Source organism: Sciurus vulgaris (assembly GCF_902686455.1).
Source record: "Sciurus vulgaris genome assembly, chromosome: 10".
NCBI lineage: Eukaryota > Metazoa > Chordata > Mammalia > Rodentia > Sciuridae > Sciurus > Sciurus vulgaris.
This window is the reverse complement of record NC_136470.1, coordinates 114557990-114577539: the sequence shown is the minus strand read 5'-3', so window position 1 is coordinate 114577539 and position 19550 is coordinate 114557990. Positions and strand designations below refer to the sequence as shown.

The 19550-nt window shown below is 45.0% G+C and overlaps 3 protein-coding genes across 10 annotated transcripts in view; 2 read left to right on the top strand and 1 right to left on the bottom strand.

Annotated features, from left to right (window-relative positions):
* Positions 1-11799, top strand: part of QRICH1 (glutamine rich 1) — a 53185-nt gene extending 41386 nt beyond the window's left edge. For all 5 annotated transcript variants that reach the window (XM_079155500.1, XM_079155498.1, XM_079155497.1 and 2 more), the window contains 4 exons: positions 7742-7850; positions 8198-8349; positions 8661-8751; positions 10816-11799. In XM_079155500.1, the coding sequence (XP_079011626.1) occupies positions 7742-7850; positions 8198-8349; positions 8661-8751; positions 10816-11008 (545 nt within the window). In that variant the 3' untranslated portion in view covers positions 11009-11799. The remainder of the gene's footprint in view (positions 1-7741; positions 7851-8197; positions 8350-8660; positions 8752-10815) is intronic.
* A 144-nt stretch (positions 11800-11943) lies between these two features.
* IMPDH2 (inosine monophosphate dehydrogenase 2) lies at positions 11944-16903 on the top strand. 2 transcript variants are annotated; one of them, XM_079155540.1, is made up of 15 exons: positions 11944-12235; positions 12683-12731; positions 12931-13032; positions 13117-13191; positions 13516-13722; positions 14203-14290; positions 14364-14563; positions 14640-14730; positions 14831-14926; positions 15185-15256; positions 15890-16033; positions 16123-16267; positions 16361-16504; positions 16580-16663; positions 16749-16903. In XM_079155540.1, exons 1-15 carry the CDS (start codon positions 12138-12140, stop codon positions 16768-16770), a joined length of 1617 nt encoding a protein of 538 aa, XP_079011666.1. In that variant the 5' UTR covers positions 11944-12137; the 3' UTR covers positions 16771-16903. The 2 variants fall into 2 exon arrangements, with proteins under 2 accessions (XP_079011666.1, XP_079011667.1); XM_079155541.1 differs by lacking the exon at positions 15185-15256 and having other exon boundaries at positions 11949-12235; positions 16749-16902.
* Positions 16904-17504: 601 nt separating this feature from the next.
* Positions 17505-19159, bottom strand: NDUFAF3 (NADH:ubiquinone oxidoreductase complex assembly factor 3). 3 transcript variants are annotated; one of them, XM_079155684.1, is made up of 6 exons: positions 18991-19159; positions 18570-18611; positions 18272-18464; positions 18035-18101; positions 17835-17935; positions 17505-17761 (listed from the first exon to the last, which is right to left on the bottom strand). In XM_079155684.1, the coding sequence occupies exons 3-6, from the start codon at positions 18368-18370 to the stop codon at positions 17645-17647; spliced, it is 384 nt and encodes a 127-aa protein (XP_079011810.1). In that variant the 5' UTR covers positions 18371-18464; positions 18570-18611; positions 18991-19159; the 3' UTR covers positions 17505-17644. The 3 variants fall into 3 exon arrangements, with proteins under 3 accessions (XP_079011810.1, XP_079011809.1, XP_079011808.1); XM_079155683.1 differs by lacking the exon at positions 18991-19159 and having other exon boundaries at positions 18284-18464; positions 18570-18857; XM_079155682.1 differs by lacking the exon at positions 18991-19159 and having other exon boundaries at positions 18570-18853.
* Positions 19160-19550: the final 391 nt, after the last annotated feature.

The following is a 19550-nucleotide window of genomic DNA, read 5'->3' as shown; positions in this document are numbered from 1 at the left end:
GCCCTTGACAACCACTGACCTTTTTCCTATCATCAGTTTTGCCTTTTCAAGAATGACATATATTTGGAATAATTTACTATGTAACCTTTTCAGATTTATTTCTTTCAATATGCGTTTTTAAAGTTTTATCAAGCGGCTGAGGGTGACTCAGTGGCAGAGTGCTTGCTCACCTAGCATGTGTGAAGCACTGGGTTCGAGTCTCAGCACCGCATATAAATAAATGAATAAAATAAAGGTCTATCAACAACAAATAAATAAAGTTTTATCAGTATGCATATAAAGTTTCTATATGTCTTCATGACTTGAGAGTTCATTTTTAGCATAAAATATTCCATTGTGTGGACCAACCATAGTTCATCCATTCTGTTGAAGAACATTTTCTTTTCATTTCTTCCAGGTTTTGGAAGTTGTGAATCAAGATACTATAAACATTTGTGTGCAAGTTTTGGTGAAATAATAGATAAGCCAGGTGGAGTGGTTCATGTCTGTAATCTCCCAGCTACTGGGGTGGCAGAGGTAGGAGAATCACAAGTTTGAGGCCAGCCTGAGCCATTTAGTGAGACCCTGTCTCACAGTAAAAATAAAAAGGAGTGGGCATACAGTTCAGTGGAAAGCACCACTGGGTTCAATTCCTAGCACTGTCCTACCCTCACCCCCCACAAAAAATGATGATTAATGGGACAGATTGAGAGAATGTTAGAATCACACAAGTATGGTAAATTTAACTCTTACAAAAAGGAGAAAGGCAGTTTAATGGAGAAAGGGTATTGTTTTCAATAGATGGTGCTGGAAAAACTAGACATTAATATACAGAAAAATGAATTTAGAAACATGTCTGGACCTGACATAAAAAATAAAAATGAATTAACAGACTTAAATGTAAAAATGTAAGCCTATACAATTTTGAAGACAGTAGGAGAAAATCTAGGTGACCTTGGGTTTGGTGGGTTTTTTTTTTTAGGTACAATACCTGAAGGACAATCTGTGAAGAAGAAAATCTGTAATGAACTTCAGTAAAATTTAAAACATAGAAGACCAGGCATGGTGGCTCACATTCCAGCTACTTAGGCTAAGGCAAGAGGATCACAAGTTTGAGGTTAGCCCCAGCAATTTAGGGAGACCCTCTCTCAATATAAAAAGTAAAATGCTGGGGATGTAGCTTAGAGGTAGAGCTCCCTTGGGTTCAATTTCCAATTCTTTAAAAAAAAAAAAAAAATCAGAACCCAACATGGTGACATGCTGCTGTAGTCCCAGCTACTGGGGAGGCCAAGGCAGGACAATCACTTGAGCACTCAAGTATAATTTTTAAGTTATGTTCTGCAAACGATGGTCTTAAAGAGAATAAAAGACAAGCCACAGACTGGGAAAAAAAATATTTGCAGAATACACATTTGACGAAGAACTGGTGTCTAAAATATACAAAGAATCTTTCTTTGTGGGAACACTGGGGATTGAACTCAGGCCTCCTGCATACTAAGTATGCACTCTACCACTGACATAGAACTCCAGCCCCTAGAAAGAATTCCTAGTACTCAGCTGGGTATGGTAGCACATGCCTGTAATCCCAGCAACTTGGGAGGTTGAGACAGGAAGATGGCAAGTTCAAAGTCAGCCTCAGCACCTTAGTGAGGCCCTAAGAAATTTAGTGAGAACATATCTTAAAATAAAAAGGGTTGAGGATGTGACTCACTAGTTAGCATCCCTGGGTTCAATCCCCAGTACAAAAAAAAAAAAAAAAAAAAAAACTTAATATTCAACAATATGAAATCAAAGAGCCTGATTTCAAAAATGGACAAAAGATGAGCTGGGGTTATGACTCAGTGGTAGAGCTCTTGCCTAGCACGTGTGACGCATTGGGTTTGGTCCTTAGCACCACATAAAAAAATAAAATTATTTTTTAAAAATAGACAAAAGATCTGCCCAAATACCTAACTAAAGAAAACATCCAGATGACAAAATATATGCAAAGTGTTCATTATTATATGCCATCTAGAAATTTTCAATTAAAACAATATGATAACCATTATACAGTTATTCAAATGGCTAAAATCTGAAATGCTAATAGCACCAAATCTTTGCATGAATAGGGAATAACAGGATGAATAATGCTATTGGGAATGAAAACTGGCATAAACACTTTGGAGGACAGTCTGGCTCTTTCTTTGAAAAGTAAACGTATTATGGTACAGCAGTCATACTTAGTATTTACCCAAACAAGTTGAAAATATGTCCACATCAATTACCTGAATTTTATTTATTTCTTTCATTTATTTATTTTTTGTGGGGTGGTACTTGGCTAAGTTGCTGAGGTTGGCTTTGAACTTGTAATTCTCCTGCCTCAGCCTCTGGAGTCGGCGAGATTATAGGTGTGTGCCACCTGAATTTTAATTCTCATGTCACCACTTGTTAATGTGTGCTGCTTAACCGTTTCTTAAAAACAACAGCAACAAAATAGTGGTTAAACAAACATTTGAGTGCCTACAATGTCCTACTCGGTATTCTAGACATTGAGTATTTTATTATGGAAATTTTAAAGTATATATAAAACTAAACAATAGATTAATGAACTGTCATATACTAATTGTCAGTGGCAAATCTTGTTTCAAGTATACTACCATGTGTTTCCCTTTTCATATTTTTTTCTTTTCACATTTTCTATTGGTGCATATTTATAGTATACATAATGGTGGGATTTGTTGTTACATATTTGTACATGCACACAACAGAACAATATAATTTGGCCAGTATCCCTTCCCAGCACTTTTCCTCTCCTTTCTCTCTACTGATCTCTTCGATTTCATGAGATCCTCCCACCTGTTTCTTTTCTTTTATCCTCTCTAGCTTCTACATACGAGAGAAAACATATGACACTTGACCTTCTGAGTTTGACTTATTTCACTTAAGATAATGGTACCTAGTTCCATCTGTTTTCCTGCAAATGATGTAATTTCATTCTTCTTTATGACCGAAATAAAAAAATACCATTGTGAACTGTGTTTGTAGCTCAGTGGTAGAGTGCTTGCCCAACATGTGTAAGGCACTAGGTTTGATCCTCCGCACCCCATATAAGTAAATAAGTAAAATAAAGGTATAAAAAAATACAAAAACATTATTTCTAAAAATTCCATTGAGTATGTATACCACATTTTCTTTATCCATTCGTCTATTGATGGACACCTAGGCTGGTTCCCTAAGTTTGGATATTGTGAATTGCACTGCTGTAAACATGGCTATGCATGTATCACTGTATTATGATATCTTTAATTTTTGATAAATACCAACGAGTGCTATAATTGGGTCATATGGTGATTCCATGCCAAGTCTTTTGAGGATCTTCCATATGATTTCCACGATGGTTGTGGTAATTTACAGTCCCACCAACAGTGTTATTAATGTGTTTCTTTTTTCTCCACATCCTCTCCAGTATTTATTATTATTTGTATTCTTGATGCCTGCCATTCTGACTGGTCATGAAATGAAATCACAATGTAGTTTTTTTTTTTATTATTTCTATTTTATTTATTTATTTTTCTGTGCTGCTAAGGATCGAACCCAGTGCCTCACATGTGCTAGGCAAATGCTTTTGCCACTGAGCTATAGCCTCAGCTCCATAGAGTAGTTTTGATTTGCATTTCCCTAATTGCTGAAGATGTTGAACATTTTCATCTATTTCTTGGCCATTTGTATTTCTTTTGAGAAGTATGTTTAATTCATCTGACCATTTATTAATTGGCTTATTTTTTTGTGTGTATCTATTCTAGATATTAATTCTTTCAGAAGAGTACCTAGCAAAGATTTATTTTCCCATTGTGTAGGTTCTCTCTTCATATTCCTAATTGTTTCCTTTCCTATGCAGAAGTTTTTAAGTTTGATGCCATTTTATTTATTAACTTTTTTTTTGAACTGGGGATTAAACCCAGGGGTACTTAACCACTGAGCCACATTCCCAGCCCATTTTTTTTTTATTTTATTTAGAGACAGGATCTTACTAAGTTGCCTAGGGTTTCACTAAGTTACTGAAGCTGGCTTTTCGATCCTCCTGCCTCAGCCTCCTGAGCCACTGGGATTACAGCTGTGCACCACCGTTCTTGGTCCATTTATTAACTCTTGACATTATTTCCTGAGCTTTTCTTCCTTTGTTATCTTGAAGGAAATTCCGGACATCTTATCCATAAATATTCTTTTCAGATTTTTTTTGTGTGTCTGTGTGCATGTGTATTGGGGTGGAGTTGGTTCTGGGCTATTGAACTCAGGGCCTCATGCATACTAGGAAAAAGCTCTATCATTGAACTATACTCACAGCCCTATCTGTGAATGTTTTAAATATGTTGAAAAATGTTATTGACATACCACAGGGACACTATCATAATTTAAAAAACACCCAGAAAGCCAAAAATGGTGGCTCACACCTGAAACACCAGTTACTCAGGAGACAAAGGCAGGAGGATTACAAGTGAAGGCTAGCCTGCCTTAACTTGCTAAGTTGCCCTCTCAAAATTTAAAAATAACCTGGGCATGGTGACGTACACCTGTAATCTGAGTGTCTCTGAAGGCTGAGGCAGGAGGATTGCAAGGTCCAGACCAGTCTCAGCAAATGAGCAAGACTCTGGCTCAATGGTAAAGTGCCTCCGGGTTCAATCCCCAGTGCAAAATAAATAAATAAATGCCAAATCATGAAAAAAAAATTAAAAATAAGACTAGGAATGTAGTTCAGTAGTAGTCTTCCTGGGTTCAATCCCCAGTACTGTGCCAAACAAACAAACAAGACAAAAAACCATCACTTTCCAACCTCAATTTTCTGAATTGCTAACAGTACAGATTGTGTAGAAGAGGCAGGATAAAGGATTTAAAAATTTTTTTTAATTTGCTTATCAATTTTCACAGTAATAAGTTAGTTCACCAGCATTCCAAGTAATGTAAAATTAAGGTTTTTTTAAATTTGTTTTTTAAGAATCATTAAAATATTTGGTAATTTGTTATGATTCAGTTCATTACAGTTGTCTATTGATGTACAGACTGTTCTCTTTGGCCAACTGGAATATCTTTTTTTTTTTTTTTTTTTTTTTTGGGGTGGTCCTGGGGATTGAACCCAGGGCCTTGTGCATGCTAGACAAGCACTCTACCAACTGAGCTATATCCCCAGCCCCTGGAATATCTTTAAATTGGTCCCTATGTACTTTGACCCTGTTCGTTGTTGATAACTTTCCTTTTTTCTCTTTCTCTCTCTTGCTCTCCATGTTTGTATGTGTATGTGTGTTACTGGGTATTAAACCCAGGAATGCTCAGCCATTGAGGTGCATCCCCAGCCCTTTCCTTTTTATTATTTTGAGATAGGGTCTCACCAGGTTGCCCAGACTAACCTTGAACTTCCAGTTCTCCTGCGTTGACCCCACGAGTAGCTGTGATTACAGGTGTACACTGCCACAGCCAGCAACTTCCTTATTTCTGATTTGACAGAACATTACATTTTCAAACATTTGTTGTCCCACTGTGAAATCCATCAGTTCTCTATGAAACTGATTCCTTTTAGTGGGAAATGGAATTTCAATACAATAGTTTGGATGCTAGGGATGATCATTGCTCCTGGATTGGTCATTGTGTGTATGCCCTTCAGTGGACAAGAAGTATAAAAGATTTTTAAAGATAAAATACATCAATTTCATGCTTGCTGTTGAGAATCAAATCTATAAGGCTTATATAATTTTTTAAAAGTCTGTCTCCTTGTTCTTAGACAAGGAATCTTGGTGCTTATCCATTAAGGTAAATATTCATTCATTCATTCATTCATTCTGGGGATTGAACCTAAGGGCCCTGTATTCTGAGCTACATTCCCAGCCCTTTTTAATTTTTTATTTGGTAAAAGGTTCTTAGTTGCTAAGGCTGGACTTGAACTTCAGATTGTCCTGCCTCAGCATCCTGAGTATAAAGTTAATTTTAAAGTGTGTTGCTGGGAATAAAATACTGTTAGGGAAACACCATCAGAGGAGGTATGTTGCTGAGTGAAGGCAGAGAAAGAGCATCCCAAGCTGTGGCAGGAGTTACTCGTAGGGAGATAGTTTTTCCTGACTGAGAGAAGTTGTTTTGCTTATCCTGCATCTTGGGTGCTTCAAATATGTTCACGAGCAAGAAAGTATTTCCCTTTGTTGCTGCACCACTGAATAGCCAAAGGGTGGACAAAAATAGCACCAGAGCTGCCTTAAAGAGAGTATACTACACGGTCAAAGGTCTACCTGTGGGAAGAATCAGACAAGTGAACTGTAGTGTGCAGAATTTTCCTTTTTGTGCTTCCAGGAAGTGTAACTTTCTCTGTCTGGCTGGAGAATCCTGAAACCCTGTAGGAGAATGCTGTGTCTGCTGCACCCTACCATGTCCTCTGTACACAAACACTTGGAATTGCTGAATTGAGCAAATGAGCTTGGTGGTCAAACCCATGGTCATCTTTCTTTAGTGCAGTCCTGGCTGCCCAGAGCTCTTGTTCAAACTATTAGTGTTTTAGTCAGCTTTTTGTAGCTGTGACCAAAAGACCTGACAAAAAAAAATTAGAGGAAGTTTTTGGGGGCTCGCAGTTTCAGAGTTCTCAGTCCAGAGATGACTGACTCCATTTCTCTGGGCCTGAGATGAGTCAGAACATCATGGCAGAAGTGTGTGGTGGAAGAAAACAACTGGGGATATGGCATCAGGAAGCAGAGAGAATTCTCACCACAACAAAATATAAAACCCAAAGTCACCTGCAGTGACTCACCTCCTGCAACCATACCCTACCTGCCTATAGTTACCACTCAGTTAATCCCTATCAGGGGATTAATGCACTGCCTACATTCTCATAACCCAATCATTTTCCTCTAAAATTTTGTCATTGTTTAATTTTTTATTGCTGTTCTTGTTAGCTACACATGACAGTAGAATGTATTTTGATATATATGCACACATGGAGTAAAATTTCCCATTTTTGTGATTGTGCATGATGTGGAATTACACTGGTCATGTATTCATATATGAACATAGGAAAGTTATGTTCAGTTAATTCCGTCTTACCTATTCCCATTTCCCCTCCCTCCCCTTCATTCTAAACTTCTTTGCATTGTCTCACACATGAGCTTTTGGGGGATGCCACATATCTAAACCATAACAATTGGCCTTAGCCTCTCCAAGCTCTAGGTTTGTCTATGAACACCTGTTCTTTTAGAGAAAATTCCAAATATCAGTGTTTCCTGTGTCCAGGGAAGTGATGCAAATGGGCTTGCTTCCTAGAAATGATAGCTAATAAGAGGTTTGATAAGGGCAAAGAGGGATATACATTGTAGGTCTTTGGACCTTAGACACCTTGAAAATTTAATGAAAGTTGTCATAGAGGAGAGAGCGAGCAAGAGCACATATGCATGTTTGATTTATAGTTTTATGTATTTCATGAACCTGAGGGTAATCCTTTTGTCTTGTATTAGCCTTGGATTACAGAGGAAGAATTGTCAGGTAAAAGTAATCAAGTGAGGTAGTGTATGTTTCCCAGAGCAGGAGCAGTATCACCTTGGAACTTGTTAGAAATTTATGCTTATTGTCACAACCCACCTCAGAAACTTAGGTTGTGACCCAGGCATCTGTGTTTTAACAAGCTTTCCAGATTATTTTGCTATACCTCAGAAGACTTCTTTTGATAAGACTTATGCCCCTATGGTCCATATGCCTGTGCCTTTGTGGTACCTCCTTCCATCCATCTGTTTTAGCATTACTCTGTTGCTCCTAGGCTATGTCCTGCCCAGCCACGTGACTGAGGAGATGCTATGGGAATGCAAGCAGCTTGGGGCACACTCACCTTCCACCCTGTTGACCACCCTCATGTTCTTTAACACCAAGTAAGTATTCTAGAAATTCACACTTGGCCTCTGCTGGCTTTTTCCTGGTGAAGAGGGTAGAAACTCTAGGAGGACTTCTGAATTCCTCTGACTCTTATTTGAGAACCTTGAGCTACTGAAAGCCCCCAGCCTCACTTGACTACATTTTTTTGTGATAACCAGTGAGGCCAACAGCCTTGCCAGACCTCTGCTATCTATCTCCATATGGCTCCACTGGATACAGTGCTTGGGTATGAGCCTACCCAGATCTGGGAGTGTGGGTGCCTCTGAAATACAGATGGGTGGAGGGTAAATCATGGTATCCTCCCGGCACCCCTCCCTCTGCCTTGCTTTCACTTGTGGTCCAGGTACTTCCTGTTGAAGACAGTTGACCAGCATATGAAGCTGGCCTTCTCCAAAGTCTTACGACAGACAAAGAAAAACCCCTCTAATCCCAAGGATAAAAGCACTAGTATCCGGTACCTGAAGGCCCTTGGGATACATCAGACTGGCCAGAAAGGTAGGGGAAGAAGACACCTTGCCCTGTATCTATGGGGCTAGTGATGAATGTGAAGGTTGGGTTTTACTGGGTAGGAATTTTCCAGTCCCTTTTCCCCAGCCAAAAACTTTTCTCCTAGAAGCAGGGAAACTCTGGACAAGATACCCTCTTCCCTTCCTAGTTATTTCCTGCCTTATCCTTCCCTCCTCCTACCTAATATTTCCTAGATAGGATGACTGAATGCCTGTGGTTCTTAATCTAGGCCTGAGCTAAGACAGTTCTTATGCCAGGTCTGTGATGGTGGTGGTGGGGGTTGGGGGGCTGTTTTATAGTTACAGATGACATGTATGCAGAACAGACAGAAAATCCAGAGAATCCACTGAGATGTCCCATCAAGCTCTATGATTTCTACCTCTTCAAATGGTGAGGAGCCTTTCTTTATACATTGGCTAATGTGTGTATGTATGTGTTTATCCATGTGCTTACTTGTGTGCATATCTTATCAAAGGAGAAAAGCATTCTGTAGCCCCAAACAGTAAAATCATTTCTAAAAATATAAATATAGAAACAACTATGTGGCTTTTCCAAAGTAGTGTGCTTGGCATTGACATTAAAAGGGTCCCTGAACCCTAATAGTCACCTTTTTTTTTTTTTTTGGATACTGAGATTAAACCCAGGGGTGCTTAACCACTGAGCCACATCTGCAGCCCTTTTTTGTATTTTATTTAGAGACAGGGTCTCACTGAGTTGCTAAGTGCCTCACTAAGTTGCTGAGGCTGACTTTGAACTCCCAATCCTCCCACCTCAGACTCCTAACAGTTGTCTTATGGAGAAGATATGTTACAGGGAGGCCACTTTCATTACAAACTGAATATGGCCCTGTATCATCCTGGCCCTGCCCTTTTGTCATTGCCACTGTCAACCTTGGGGAGACCCCTTCCTTCAGATTTTGGGTTTTTTTCTTCTTCCTCCTGCAATTTGGCATGTCATTTTCATAGCAATGCCACAGGATTTTTTTTTTTTTTTTTGATGGGGGGAGTTGTGGGTCTTGGTATGTTACTTAGATTAAAACTTTCACGGTTTGTCATTACTCTGCAGAATAATCCTTACATGATGAACATGATCTCTAGTGTACTTCCCTTTGTTAGCCTTATGATGGTGCTGCTCTGGGCCTTCAATCTACACTAGCTCTTTTACACTCAAGGGCATTATGCTACTTTGTGTGTGTGTGTGTGTGTGTGTGTGTGTGTGTGTGTGTGTGTGTTTTAAGTTGTAGATGGACACAATACCTTTGTTTGTTTATTTCTATGTGGTGCTGAGGATTGAATCCAGTGCCTCAAATGTGCTAGGCTAGTTAAGCTAGTGCTCTACCACTGAGGTACCCAGCCCTCTCTTCTGTTCTCCCCACCCTGCCCTTTTTGTGTGTGTGTGTGTGTGTTTTGTGTGTGTGTGTGTTGCTAGGGATTGAACCCAGGGCCTTGTACTTAATAGGCAAGCACTCTACGGACTGAGCTGTATCCCCAGTCCCGTCCCTTTTCTGTTCTTAAACATAGCTTTTTGAAGAAACCATCAGATTCCCTACCTGTTCCATCTGTTTCCTCTGTAGCACTTAAATACTGTTACCATTTTTTGTGTATTTGTGTATCTTAATTGCTGTCTCCATGAGGTAGGAATTACTGTTTCTGCTCATTTATTTAATATTGCATCTTGTGCATTCCTGGCATATAGTAGCTATTTAATAAACCTTGAATGGATGAATAAATGTTAGAGGATGGTATGTGCTGAGTATGAAGGAATACAGCACCACAGTGTGTGTGTGTGTGTGTGTGGCAGGGGCAAGGTAAGGGCTCCAGTATCATAACCATTGTTTCTGGGTAGAGAACAATGTGAGCCATGTGTGGTGGTACACATCTATAATCCCAGCAACTTGGGAGGCTGAGGCAAGCAGACTGCAAGTTTGAGGCCAGCTTCAGCAACTTAGTGAAATCCTATCTCAATAAACAAACTTTTTAGGGCTGGGGATGTAGTTTAGTTGTAAGGTGCCTCTGAGTTCAATTCCCAGTATCACCATTCTCTTCTGGCCCGCCCCCCCCCCAAAAAAAAAAAAAAAAGTGTGGGGGGAGATAATAGTGTGATCCAACACTTGGAGATAGATCTTCTGAGCAGTGAGGTTGACTCCAAGTGGGATATAAATGAACTCAAATAGTCGAGCCCAGTGTACCCTAGGAAAGTGCAGTCTGATTGATGATGGCTATCTTTTGTAAAGGAGGGTCAGAAAGGAATGCCTGACACTGGCAGTCACAGTAGCCCTCACTAGACATCTAGAAGTAATATGCAATAGCTACATGGCATTCAGTAACTGTGTTACCATACATCCAGGGCTGCTACCTTACCAATTTTTTCAGATTTCCCCTGTCTGGGAGGTTCAGGCTGGGAGGGTTGAAGTTGTAATGGTGTTTACCTAGCTTTTACTGACATGTTCTTCAGCCCCCAGAGTGTGAAAGGCCGGAATGACACCTTTTACCTAACACCTGAGCCAGTGGTGGCCCCCAACAGCCCAATCTGGTATTCAGTCCAGCCTATCAGCAGAGAGCAGATGGGACAAATGCTGACCCGGATCCTGGTGATACGAGAAATTCAGGAGGCCATTGCAGTGGCCAACGCAAGCACCATGCACTGAGATGCCTCAGTCATAGTACAAGAAAACCCAGCCAGGAAAAACTGGACACACTTTCACACTAAAGAAGAGGCCTCCGTTATTTTATTTTCTTTTTTTCTTTTTTTCTTGGTGTAGTTATGAAGCCTTCCGGGCTACTTCTGTTTAAAATGTAAAAGAAAACTTTGCCCTCTTTACATCTTCACAGACCTGCGGCAAACTCCTTGGTCCATGGGGGCTCTAGGTTTCCTGAGAGCCAGGTGTCCTACAAAGTTGCTGGCTGACTTTTGTTTTTTTGTTTTTTGTTTTTTTGGTCTGGGCCCTGGAGAAAGGGCTTGGACTGTTGAGAGAAATGTGGCCCCTTCCCTTCCTCAAGAGAAAGAAAGATGGAATTAATAATGATGGATCGACCCTCCAGGGAATCTCCCCAGCTGGCTTTCCCTCTGGACTGGCAGACTTCACTAGAGGAGCCACCTCTTCATGCTCAGACATAAACTTAGCATCTTAATGGAAGAAAAATGAGGGGGAACTTCAATTATGATTTATTAAAGACAGTTTCTATTTACACCCTCCTTTATGACAAGTGACATTTTAGATGTTAAAGTAAAAACTTTACCATGCCTTTTTTTTTTTTTTTTTTTTTTTTTTTTTTTTTTTTTTTTTGGCCTAACATTGAGGCCTTAAACCTGAGGCTCCTGTGCCTGATGGAATTCTTGTAACATACACTTGTGTATCATATAAAGATACCACTCTGTTTCTCTTATGTATTCTTACTCTAGTTGTTTATTAAGAATGACGAGCACGTCTTTTCAATATGTTAGTGAATGATGCGTCTTTATTTGGGGACGTACCTTTCTGGTTCTTCGAATTACCCAAGGTCCTTGGGGGGGGGGGGACAGGAAATAGCCCAATTTTCCGGAGGGGGGGCGGTGGGGAGTGGCTGGTGTGCCCTTTGCGCACGCGCCCGTACCTCCCAGTCAGCTCCACCTCTACCGCAGGGACGCTGCAGTTCCTCCCGTGCGTACTGCGCCGTGACGTTAACCGTGCGCGCGGCGCAATGACGGAATCTGCCAGCGCATATTGGCGCCGCCCAGACGACCCAGGCCTCTGCGGCGCGGTCCTCAGAGACACGCGGTAGTGTTCCGCGCCGGCAATGGCCGACTACCTGATTAGCGGGGGCACGTCCTACGTGCCAGATGACGGACTCACAGCACAGCAGCTCTTCAACTGCGGGGATGGCCTCACCTACAAGTGCGGGCCTTGGGGTTTCACCTGGGCCAGTAGAGGGGAGGCACTCTGGTCTAAGAGGCCGGATGAGGGCTTCAGTGGAGCCCTCTTCGGTGCGGGGATGGGGGACAGGATCCGGAAATTACCCACCTGTCTCAGGGATTCATTTTGACAGATTCGAAGCGGGGTTGGGTTAGGGGGAGCCACCTCGATGGTACTTAAATTTTCAGACTTGAGACTCCATTTTCTGAACACGTGGAATTGTCAGGGTTCCGGGAGCACTGGTGACAGCTCGGTGGCAGAAAAGGTCACCTGTTACCGTCCCCACGCTGTGCTGTCTTGCCTGTGACGCCTGGGTTCAGTTAGTGCCACTCTTTGCTCTTATGCCTTATGGGATGATGTGTGGAGTTGGAGTCTCATGGTACCATAACTCTGAGAGCCCTACTCCCAATTCACTCCCCTCCTCTGCAGCGATTTTCTCATTCTCCCTGGGTACATCGACTTCACTGCAGACCAGGTGGTGAGTATGACCAGGGAAAGGTGGGCTAAAGGTGCTGCTGTTGCCTGGTCTCTGGGCTACCTCACTTGATTGGGTTTTGGGGGTGGATTCTATGGAATCCTCAGCATGCAGGTCAGACAGATCCATTTTTGGGAGTGTCTGATACCACTCTGTGGTATAAGAGGTACTTCACCACACCAGTGGTCCTTTGTCTTCTTAGGACCTAACCTCTGCTCTAACCAAGAAGATAACACTGAAGACCCCACTGGTTTCCTCACCCATGGACACAGTTACAGAGGCTGGGATGGCAATTGCAATGGCGGTGAGCCCTATGGAGTAATGGGAGAAGGCAGGGATACCGTCTCCCCCAGAGACATGCAGTGGTGTCTCTCTGTTTATCCTGTAGCTTACTGGCGGTATTGGTTTCATCCACCACAACTGTACACCTGAATTCCAGGCAAATGAAGTTCGGAAAGTGAAGGTCAGAAGGGCAAGGATCGTGGCCAAGAACTCCTGGGAATTGCACTGAGGTGCAGTGGGGTGGGAGTAGGAGGTTTGTTCTAATTTAGGATACTTTCTTCTCATTGTGGGGTTCAGTTACTTAGGAGAAAGGCCTGAAACTTTCTTAAGCCATCAGAAGAGCACCAGGTGCAGTGTTTCCAGCCCACCTGTCACTTATTAGCAGGATTGATTTGATTTGATCCGATTACCAAAAGGGTAATTTAGGCTTAGACCCCATGCCTAAACCAAGACCCTAATAAAAGTGTTTCAGAGATACAATGCCTTTTCTTATCATCCCCTCCAGAAATATGAGCAGGGATTCATCACAGACCCTGTGGTCCTCAGCCCCAAGGATCGTGTGCGGGATGTTTTTGAGGCCAAGGCTCGGCATGGCTTTTGTGGTATCCCCATCACGGATACAGGCCGGATGGGGAGCCGCTTGGTGGGTATCATCTCCTCAAGAGACATCGATTTTCTCAAAGAGGAGGAGCATGACCGGTTTTTGGAAGAGGTAAGTGTCACTGACACATAGCTGAGTTCTGGTAGCCCACACTGAAGAAAGGAGGCCTGTTGCCCATATGACATTTCTCTTCTGCCTAGGAAAACTGAATAACCAGCCACATTTCTGACTGCTTCATGGGATCCCTGCATTCTCCTTCCCCTCACCAGGGTCTCAAACTTCCAAAATGCCTTTTAGCATTCATGCTTTGCTCTTTGATATCTCGAAGGGTCCAGTGCTCAAGGACCATCAGCCCTTCTCTTCTGGTCCTCGTTGTTCCTGTGCAATTTTCTAGTGTAAAAGGCTACTCTGTATACAGTGTAGTCCTTCCTACTCAGTATTACTGTACTATGCTGGTGTGGGAACTATCAAGTTCTCTTGAGGCAGAATGGTTTGGGGTCAGGTATGGGAATGTGGTGGTTTTTGGATCCTGCCCCTTATAGAGCAGGGTCTGTGGAGAGGTCTGGCCTTTATCACTTCCTTCCCTTTTAGATCATGACAAAGCGAGAAGACTTGGTGGTAGCTCCTGCAGGCATCACATTGAAGGAAGCAAATGAAATTCTACAGCGCAGCAAGAAGGGTGAGTCCCAGAGGTGGGAAGGGGCATAGAACTAATGCTCAAGTACCTGATTTATGTCTTACCCTGACTTCAGGAAAATTACCCATTGTGAATGAAGACGATGAGCTGGTAGCCATCATTGCCCGGACAGACCTGAAGAAGAACCGGGATTACCCACTGGCCTCCAAAGATGCCAAGAAGCAGCTACTGTGTGGGGCAGCCATTGGCACGCATGAGGATGACAAATATAGACTGGACTTGTTAGCCCAGGCTGGTGTGGACGTAGTGGTTTTGGTAAGCTACTGCATAAGTGGGGTGGGACAGTAGAGCTACTGTCACATCAGTAATTGAGACTTCTTTCTTGTCCCAGGACTCTTCCCAGGGAAACTCTATCTTCCAGATCGATATGATCAAGTACATCAAAGAGAAATATCCCATTCTCCAAGTCATTGGAGGCAATGGTAAGGCGAGACTGGGCACTGACAGACAATGTGGAGTGGGATGGAGAGCTGGGCTCCCATCTGGACCCTCACATGAGCCTTTCCTTCTCCTTTACTGTAGTTGTCACTGCAGCTCAGGCCAAGAACCTCATTGATGCAGGTGTGGATGCCCTGCGGGTGGGCATGGGAAGTGGCTCTATCTGCATCACCCAGGAAGGTAAGGATATTCTTTGGCACAGCCTAGAGACCTTGGCATTGGGTCTCACATGCCCTGGGGTCACTCACTCTTAATGGGAACTACGAGGAGTCCTCTAATAGAGGCAACTCTAGGGCCAAACAGGCCTCTTGGATGGGTGATATGGCTGGAAGCAAGACAAGTTCTTGTCATCCCTTACCTGCCACTTTCCTGCCTAGCCTGGCCTCCTTGCTCCTGCTCTGCACCCTCTCTAAACTCTGGTCTGTTTGTTTTATTTAGCGGCTCCCAAGATCCCTCCAGACATAAAGTCCCACAGCCCCAAATGCCCTTCTACTGTCACGGGCTGCTATAGTAAGTCCGGCCCGGCCCACTGGCCGGCCCAGCTGCCCACTGCCCAGCTGCTTGATTGATTGTAGCTGTAGCTCCCGGAGTTTGTGGTGCTAATGGGTGGGCAGGGCAAATAGATATACAGACCATGGTTTGGGGGCTACTTGAGATCACAGCTCCCTTTTTATCCTGAGGTGCTTATATAGCAGGCCCTGCTTTGCCCAAATCTTATGCAGTAGTGGTTCAAGGACCAGCTTTGTAGCCTGCTCTCACATTACCACTGCCCTGATCTTGCCTCAGGTGCCCATTATTCAGAAAGTCTGGGCTTGACATGGTGCCTCTGGGTACTAACTGCACGGTGACTCCTGCCCCATCTGATACCAGCTGGGCGGGGCTTTCCCGGCTGCTAAGACTGCATGTGCCTGAGGCTGCCCTGGACCCTGCACCCATGCACGCGCACATGCAGGGGTAAGGCCGGCACAGTTTTTTTTTTTTTTTTAACTGTTAAAAGGCAGTTGGGGCAGCAGCCATCCCAGACATCTCGTAAGCCCATTTGCAGTCCTGGTGTAAGATGTAGCTAAGCTTCTGAGTGCTAATTGTGGCCCTTTGCTTGTTCCCACTAACCCCACCCACCCATCTGTTCCTCCATCTCAACAGTGTTGGCCTGTGGGCGGCCCCAAGCAACAGCTGTGTACAAGGTTTCTGAGTATGCACGGCGCTTTGGTGTTCCTGTCATTGCTGATGGAGGAATCCAGAATGTGGGCCATATTGCCAAAGCCTTGGCCCTTGGGGCCTCCACAGGTGAGGCCCAGTACTCCTAGAACTGGTGGAACCCTGCCCCCCACCATGCCGTTGAGGTTTTGCCCTGACCACTCCACATATGTCCACAGTCATGATGGGTTCTCTCCTGGCTGCTACCACTGAGGCCCCTGGTGAGTACTTCTTCTCTGATGGGATCCGGCTAAAGAAATATCGTGGTATGGGCTCTCTTGATGCCATGGACAAGCATCTCAGCAGCCAGAACCGATATTTCAGGTGGGACAGTCAAACCAATTACCCTATCCCAACTTTTCACTGACACTCTCATCCCTGTTGTAACTTTGTCCATTTCTCTGCCTCTTCCTATAGTGAAGCTGACAAAATCAAAGTGGCCCAAGGGGTGTCAGGGGCTGTACAGGACAAAGGGTCCATCCACAAATTTGTCCCCTACTTGATTGCCGGCATCCAGCACTCCTGCCAGGACATTGGTGCCAAGAGTTTGACTCAAGTCCGGTGAGCTTGGGTAACTGGGACAAGGACTATTCTAGGGTCAGCTACTACCTACATCTGATCCCTGTCCCTCTTTAGAGCCATGATGTACTCTGGGGAACTAAAGTTTGAGAAGAGAACATCCTCTGCTCAGGTGGAAGGTGGTGTCCACAGCCTCCATTCGTAAGTGATCCTATCCTTGGGTGGGAGCTTCCATGCTTCATCTCTTTCCTCCTGGCCTGAACTCACAGGTGGTCTCTACCTACAGGTACGAGAAACGGCTTTTCTGAAGAGGAATCCAGCATGCCCCCTCAGTTTTTCAATAAAAGTTTGAAAAAAAAAGTGATGCTTGATCTTTGAGGTTATCAGGCACATGGTGGGGGGGGTCCTGTAGATACAAACAGCACCCTCATTTCGTTCCATGGATAAAAGTGATCCATGGACCTGCAAAAGAGGTAGTTCCAGTTTAAAACTTCCTTCTGGGGACTGGGGTTGTACTCAGTGGTAGAGCACTTGCCTCACACCATGAGGCAATGGGTTTGATTCTCAGCATCACATGAAAATAAAAAAGTATTGTGTACATCTACAACTAAAAAAAAATTAAAACAAAAAATTCCTCTGGGGCTGTTCTCAAATCAGTTCTGGCTCCTAAGGATTCTGTCTCACACTGAGAAACTCTGGCTCCTGAGAGAGTTGGTGGATGTTACAGATGTTACATCTGTAATGGACATCCACAAGGCCTCCTGCTAGAGCCCAAAGCTAGGCTGCATGGGAACAATTCAAGATTTGGACATGTACTCCCTAACTTGAATCTTTAAAAGGATCTTGGGGAAACTCACAGGGATCCCCTCAAATCTGCATGTTGAGCAAGAAGATCTGAAATAAAACATACTGCCTCCTGGCCTCTGAAGAACCAGGGAATCAGCAATAGTTTAGATAAAATAGTGAACCTTGATTTCTCTCACCCCTCACCAAAGGCCCACTGACCCAGCAGCCCCTGGCCAGCAACACACCTGATACAAAGTGGGAGAAGCACATAAATTATTTTCCTGTCAAGCATGAAAGTGTTAAAGTGCCAAAGGAGAGGACAGTGAACACACTGGGAACATCAGCACTTTATAAAATGTGAATGCCATCCTGGTCAGCTGATCACTTCCTGGTGGTTCATTCTTTGTCTTGGCCCATATATGTGAGTGAAGTCTCTCCAGGTGGGGGGATGAGAACAGCTCCTGCCACTCGGCCTTCATGACACAGGAAGTTGAAGGTGGCACAGGCACCCGGCTGCAAAGATAAGTCATTCGTTTCCTTGGGGTTAGGTCTGAGCTCCCACAGCATTTCCAAGTCTTGGACTTACCGTGTCTTGCACTTCGACAGCAATGCCCCTCTGCCTTATGGCTTGCAGAACCTTAGAGTGCAGCCGTTCAGTCCTGTTTCCAGTGCCCACCACAACAATCTCTAGGGAAGTGAGAGATAGCTAGTCTACAACCAGGTCTGTTGAGAGGGTCGGGTATCCTTTCGGGGCTCAGAGCCTTCAAGTCTTTCCCTCCCCCATACCTATTCTGGGCTCCAGCATCCAGAAGAGGGAGAAGCTTTCTTCCGTGATGTCCTGGTAGGATCCCACCTGTACCGGTGGGAGCCAATTTAATACGAAAATCAAAACTACCCAAGCTACCTTATAGCCGCCCCCGCTCCAAGTTCTAACTACGGGGTAACTAGGAAAAGTCAGATCTGCCAGAAGCAAGGAGGAGGACTGTGATTTGGCCTGTTTGCCCACTGCGGGGAAGGGCTCACGTTCCATTGTACCACCGAGTGCGGGAGCAGCGCGCAAGGACCGAGCACTCGATTTCCGTTGATAGTGAAGCCTCGGCTGTTGTAGCTGTCGATGTACATGGTGTGTGGGAACTCGCGCTGCAGCAGAGAAATGTGAGTCCGCTGATACAATTCATCATCCGCTGGCGACAATCGGTACCCACGCCGTGGACCCCTGTGGAGGGGGTAAGGTCAGGGACGCGTGCCGATCTTGGGGCGGGGAGCAGAAGGTTGGGGCCAAAGAGGGCAGGATGGTCAGGGGCGCAGGATCCGGGCTTACCACTGCAGCGCAGCTTGTAGGAAGCGCGGCACCGGTCGCGTTCTGCAGAGAAAGCGAAGCTGTAAAGCGGTGGCCATGGCTGCTCTGAGCGTAGCCGAGTCCCCCGCAGGTATAGTATGAAAGTAGCGGAATCTGGCCCAGCGTAGCTACAGCGCCCCTTGCGTCCCGGAGGGGACTGTGCAGCTGGGTCGGGCCAGCGGGCAGTGTTAGCTGTCTGAGGAGCGCGCGTCCGCTGGCGCCTCTAGGGTGACAGCACCTGCCGCCCGCCCCTCCCTGATCTCCGCCCACCGTCCCAAGGGAGTGGGGACACCTGATACCGTCGCCGCCCTCAGGACGCCTCCTGGGCTGCAGCCTAGGCCTAGCCCCGGGCTCTCAGCCATTATGCAGGGCTCCGGGGACCAGGGGCGGAGCGACGACGCACCTGGTCCTATCCTGCACACCTGGCCGGGGTGTGGTGCCGGCCTCCAAGCACTTAATCCCAGGCTCTTGGGAGTCGGGCTTCGTGGGCGGGACGGCAGGCTAAGGTTTCCCTAGCAAGTCTCGGAATCACGGCCCTCCCCAACCGTCGTTCGCGCGACCGTTGGCTGCACTGCCGCGCGCAGCAGAAGGCGTGGCCGCGCGTGGATTGGCTTCTCGGGAGCGCGAGGGGGCGTGGCCAGGTGATTTCGCCTTAAAATGGCTTCAGGCTTGAGGACAGCCGGAGCCAGCGGAAGGGCACGCCACGGTATGACTGGTGTAGCTGTTCAGGTGGGACTAACCGGGCCGAACCGGATCAGACGTGAACTACACAGCACCTGGAGCATCATCCCGTCCTCGTTCACTCTGCTCGCGCGTCCCGGGTCTCCCCGCCCCCTGTCCTCAGCCAAGTAAAGGGCCTACTGGCGCAAGACTCGCGGACGCCCGCGCGGGGTTCGGACATCTCTGCGCTTTGGCTCTGTTCTGGCCTCAGCGGCACATTGTTGCGTTTGCTACCCGCGGGAT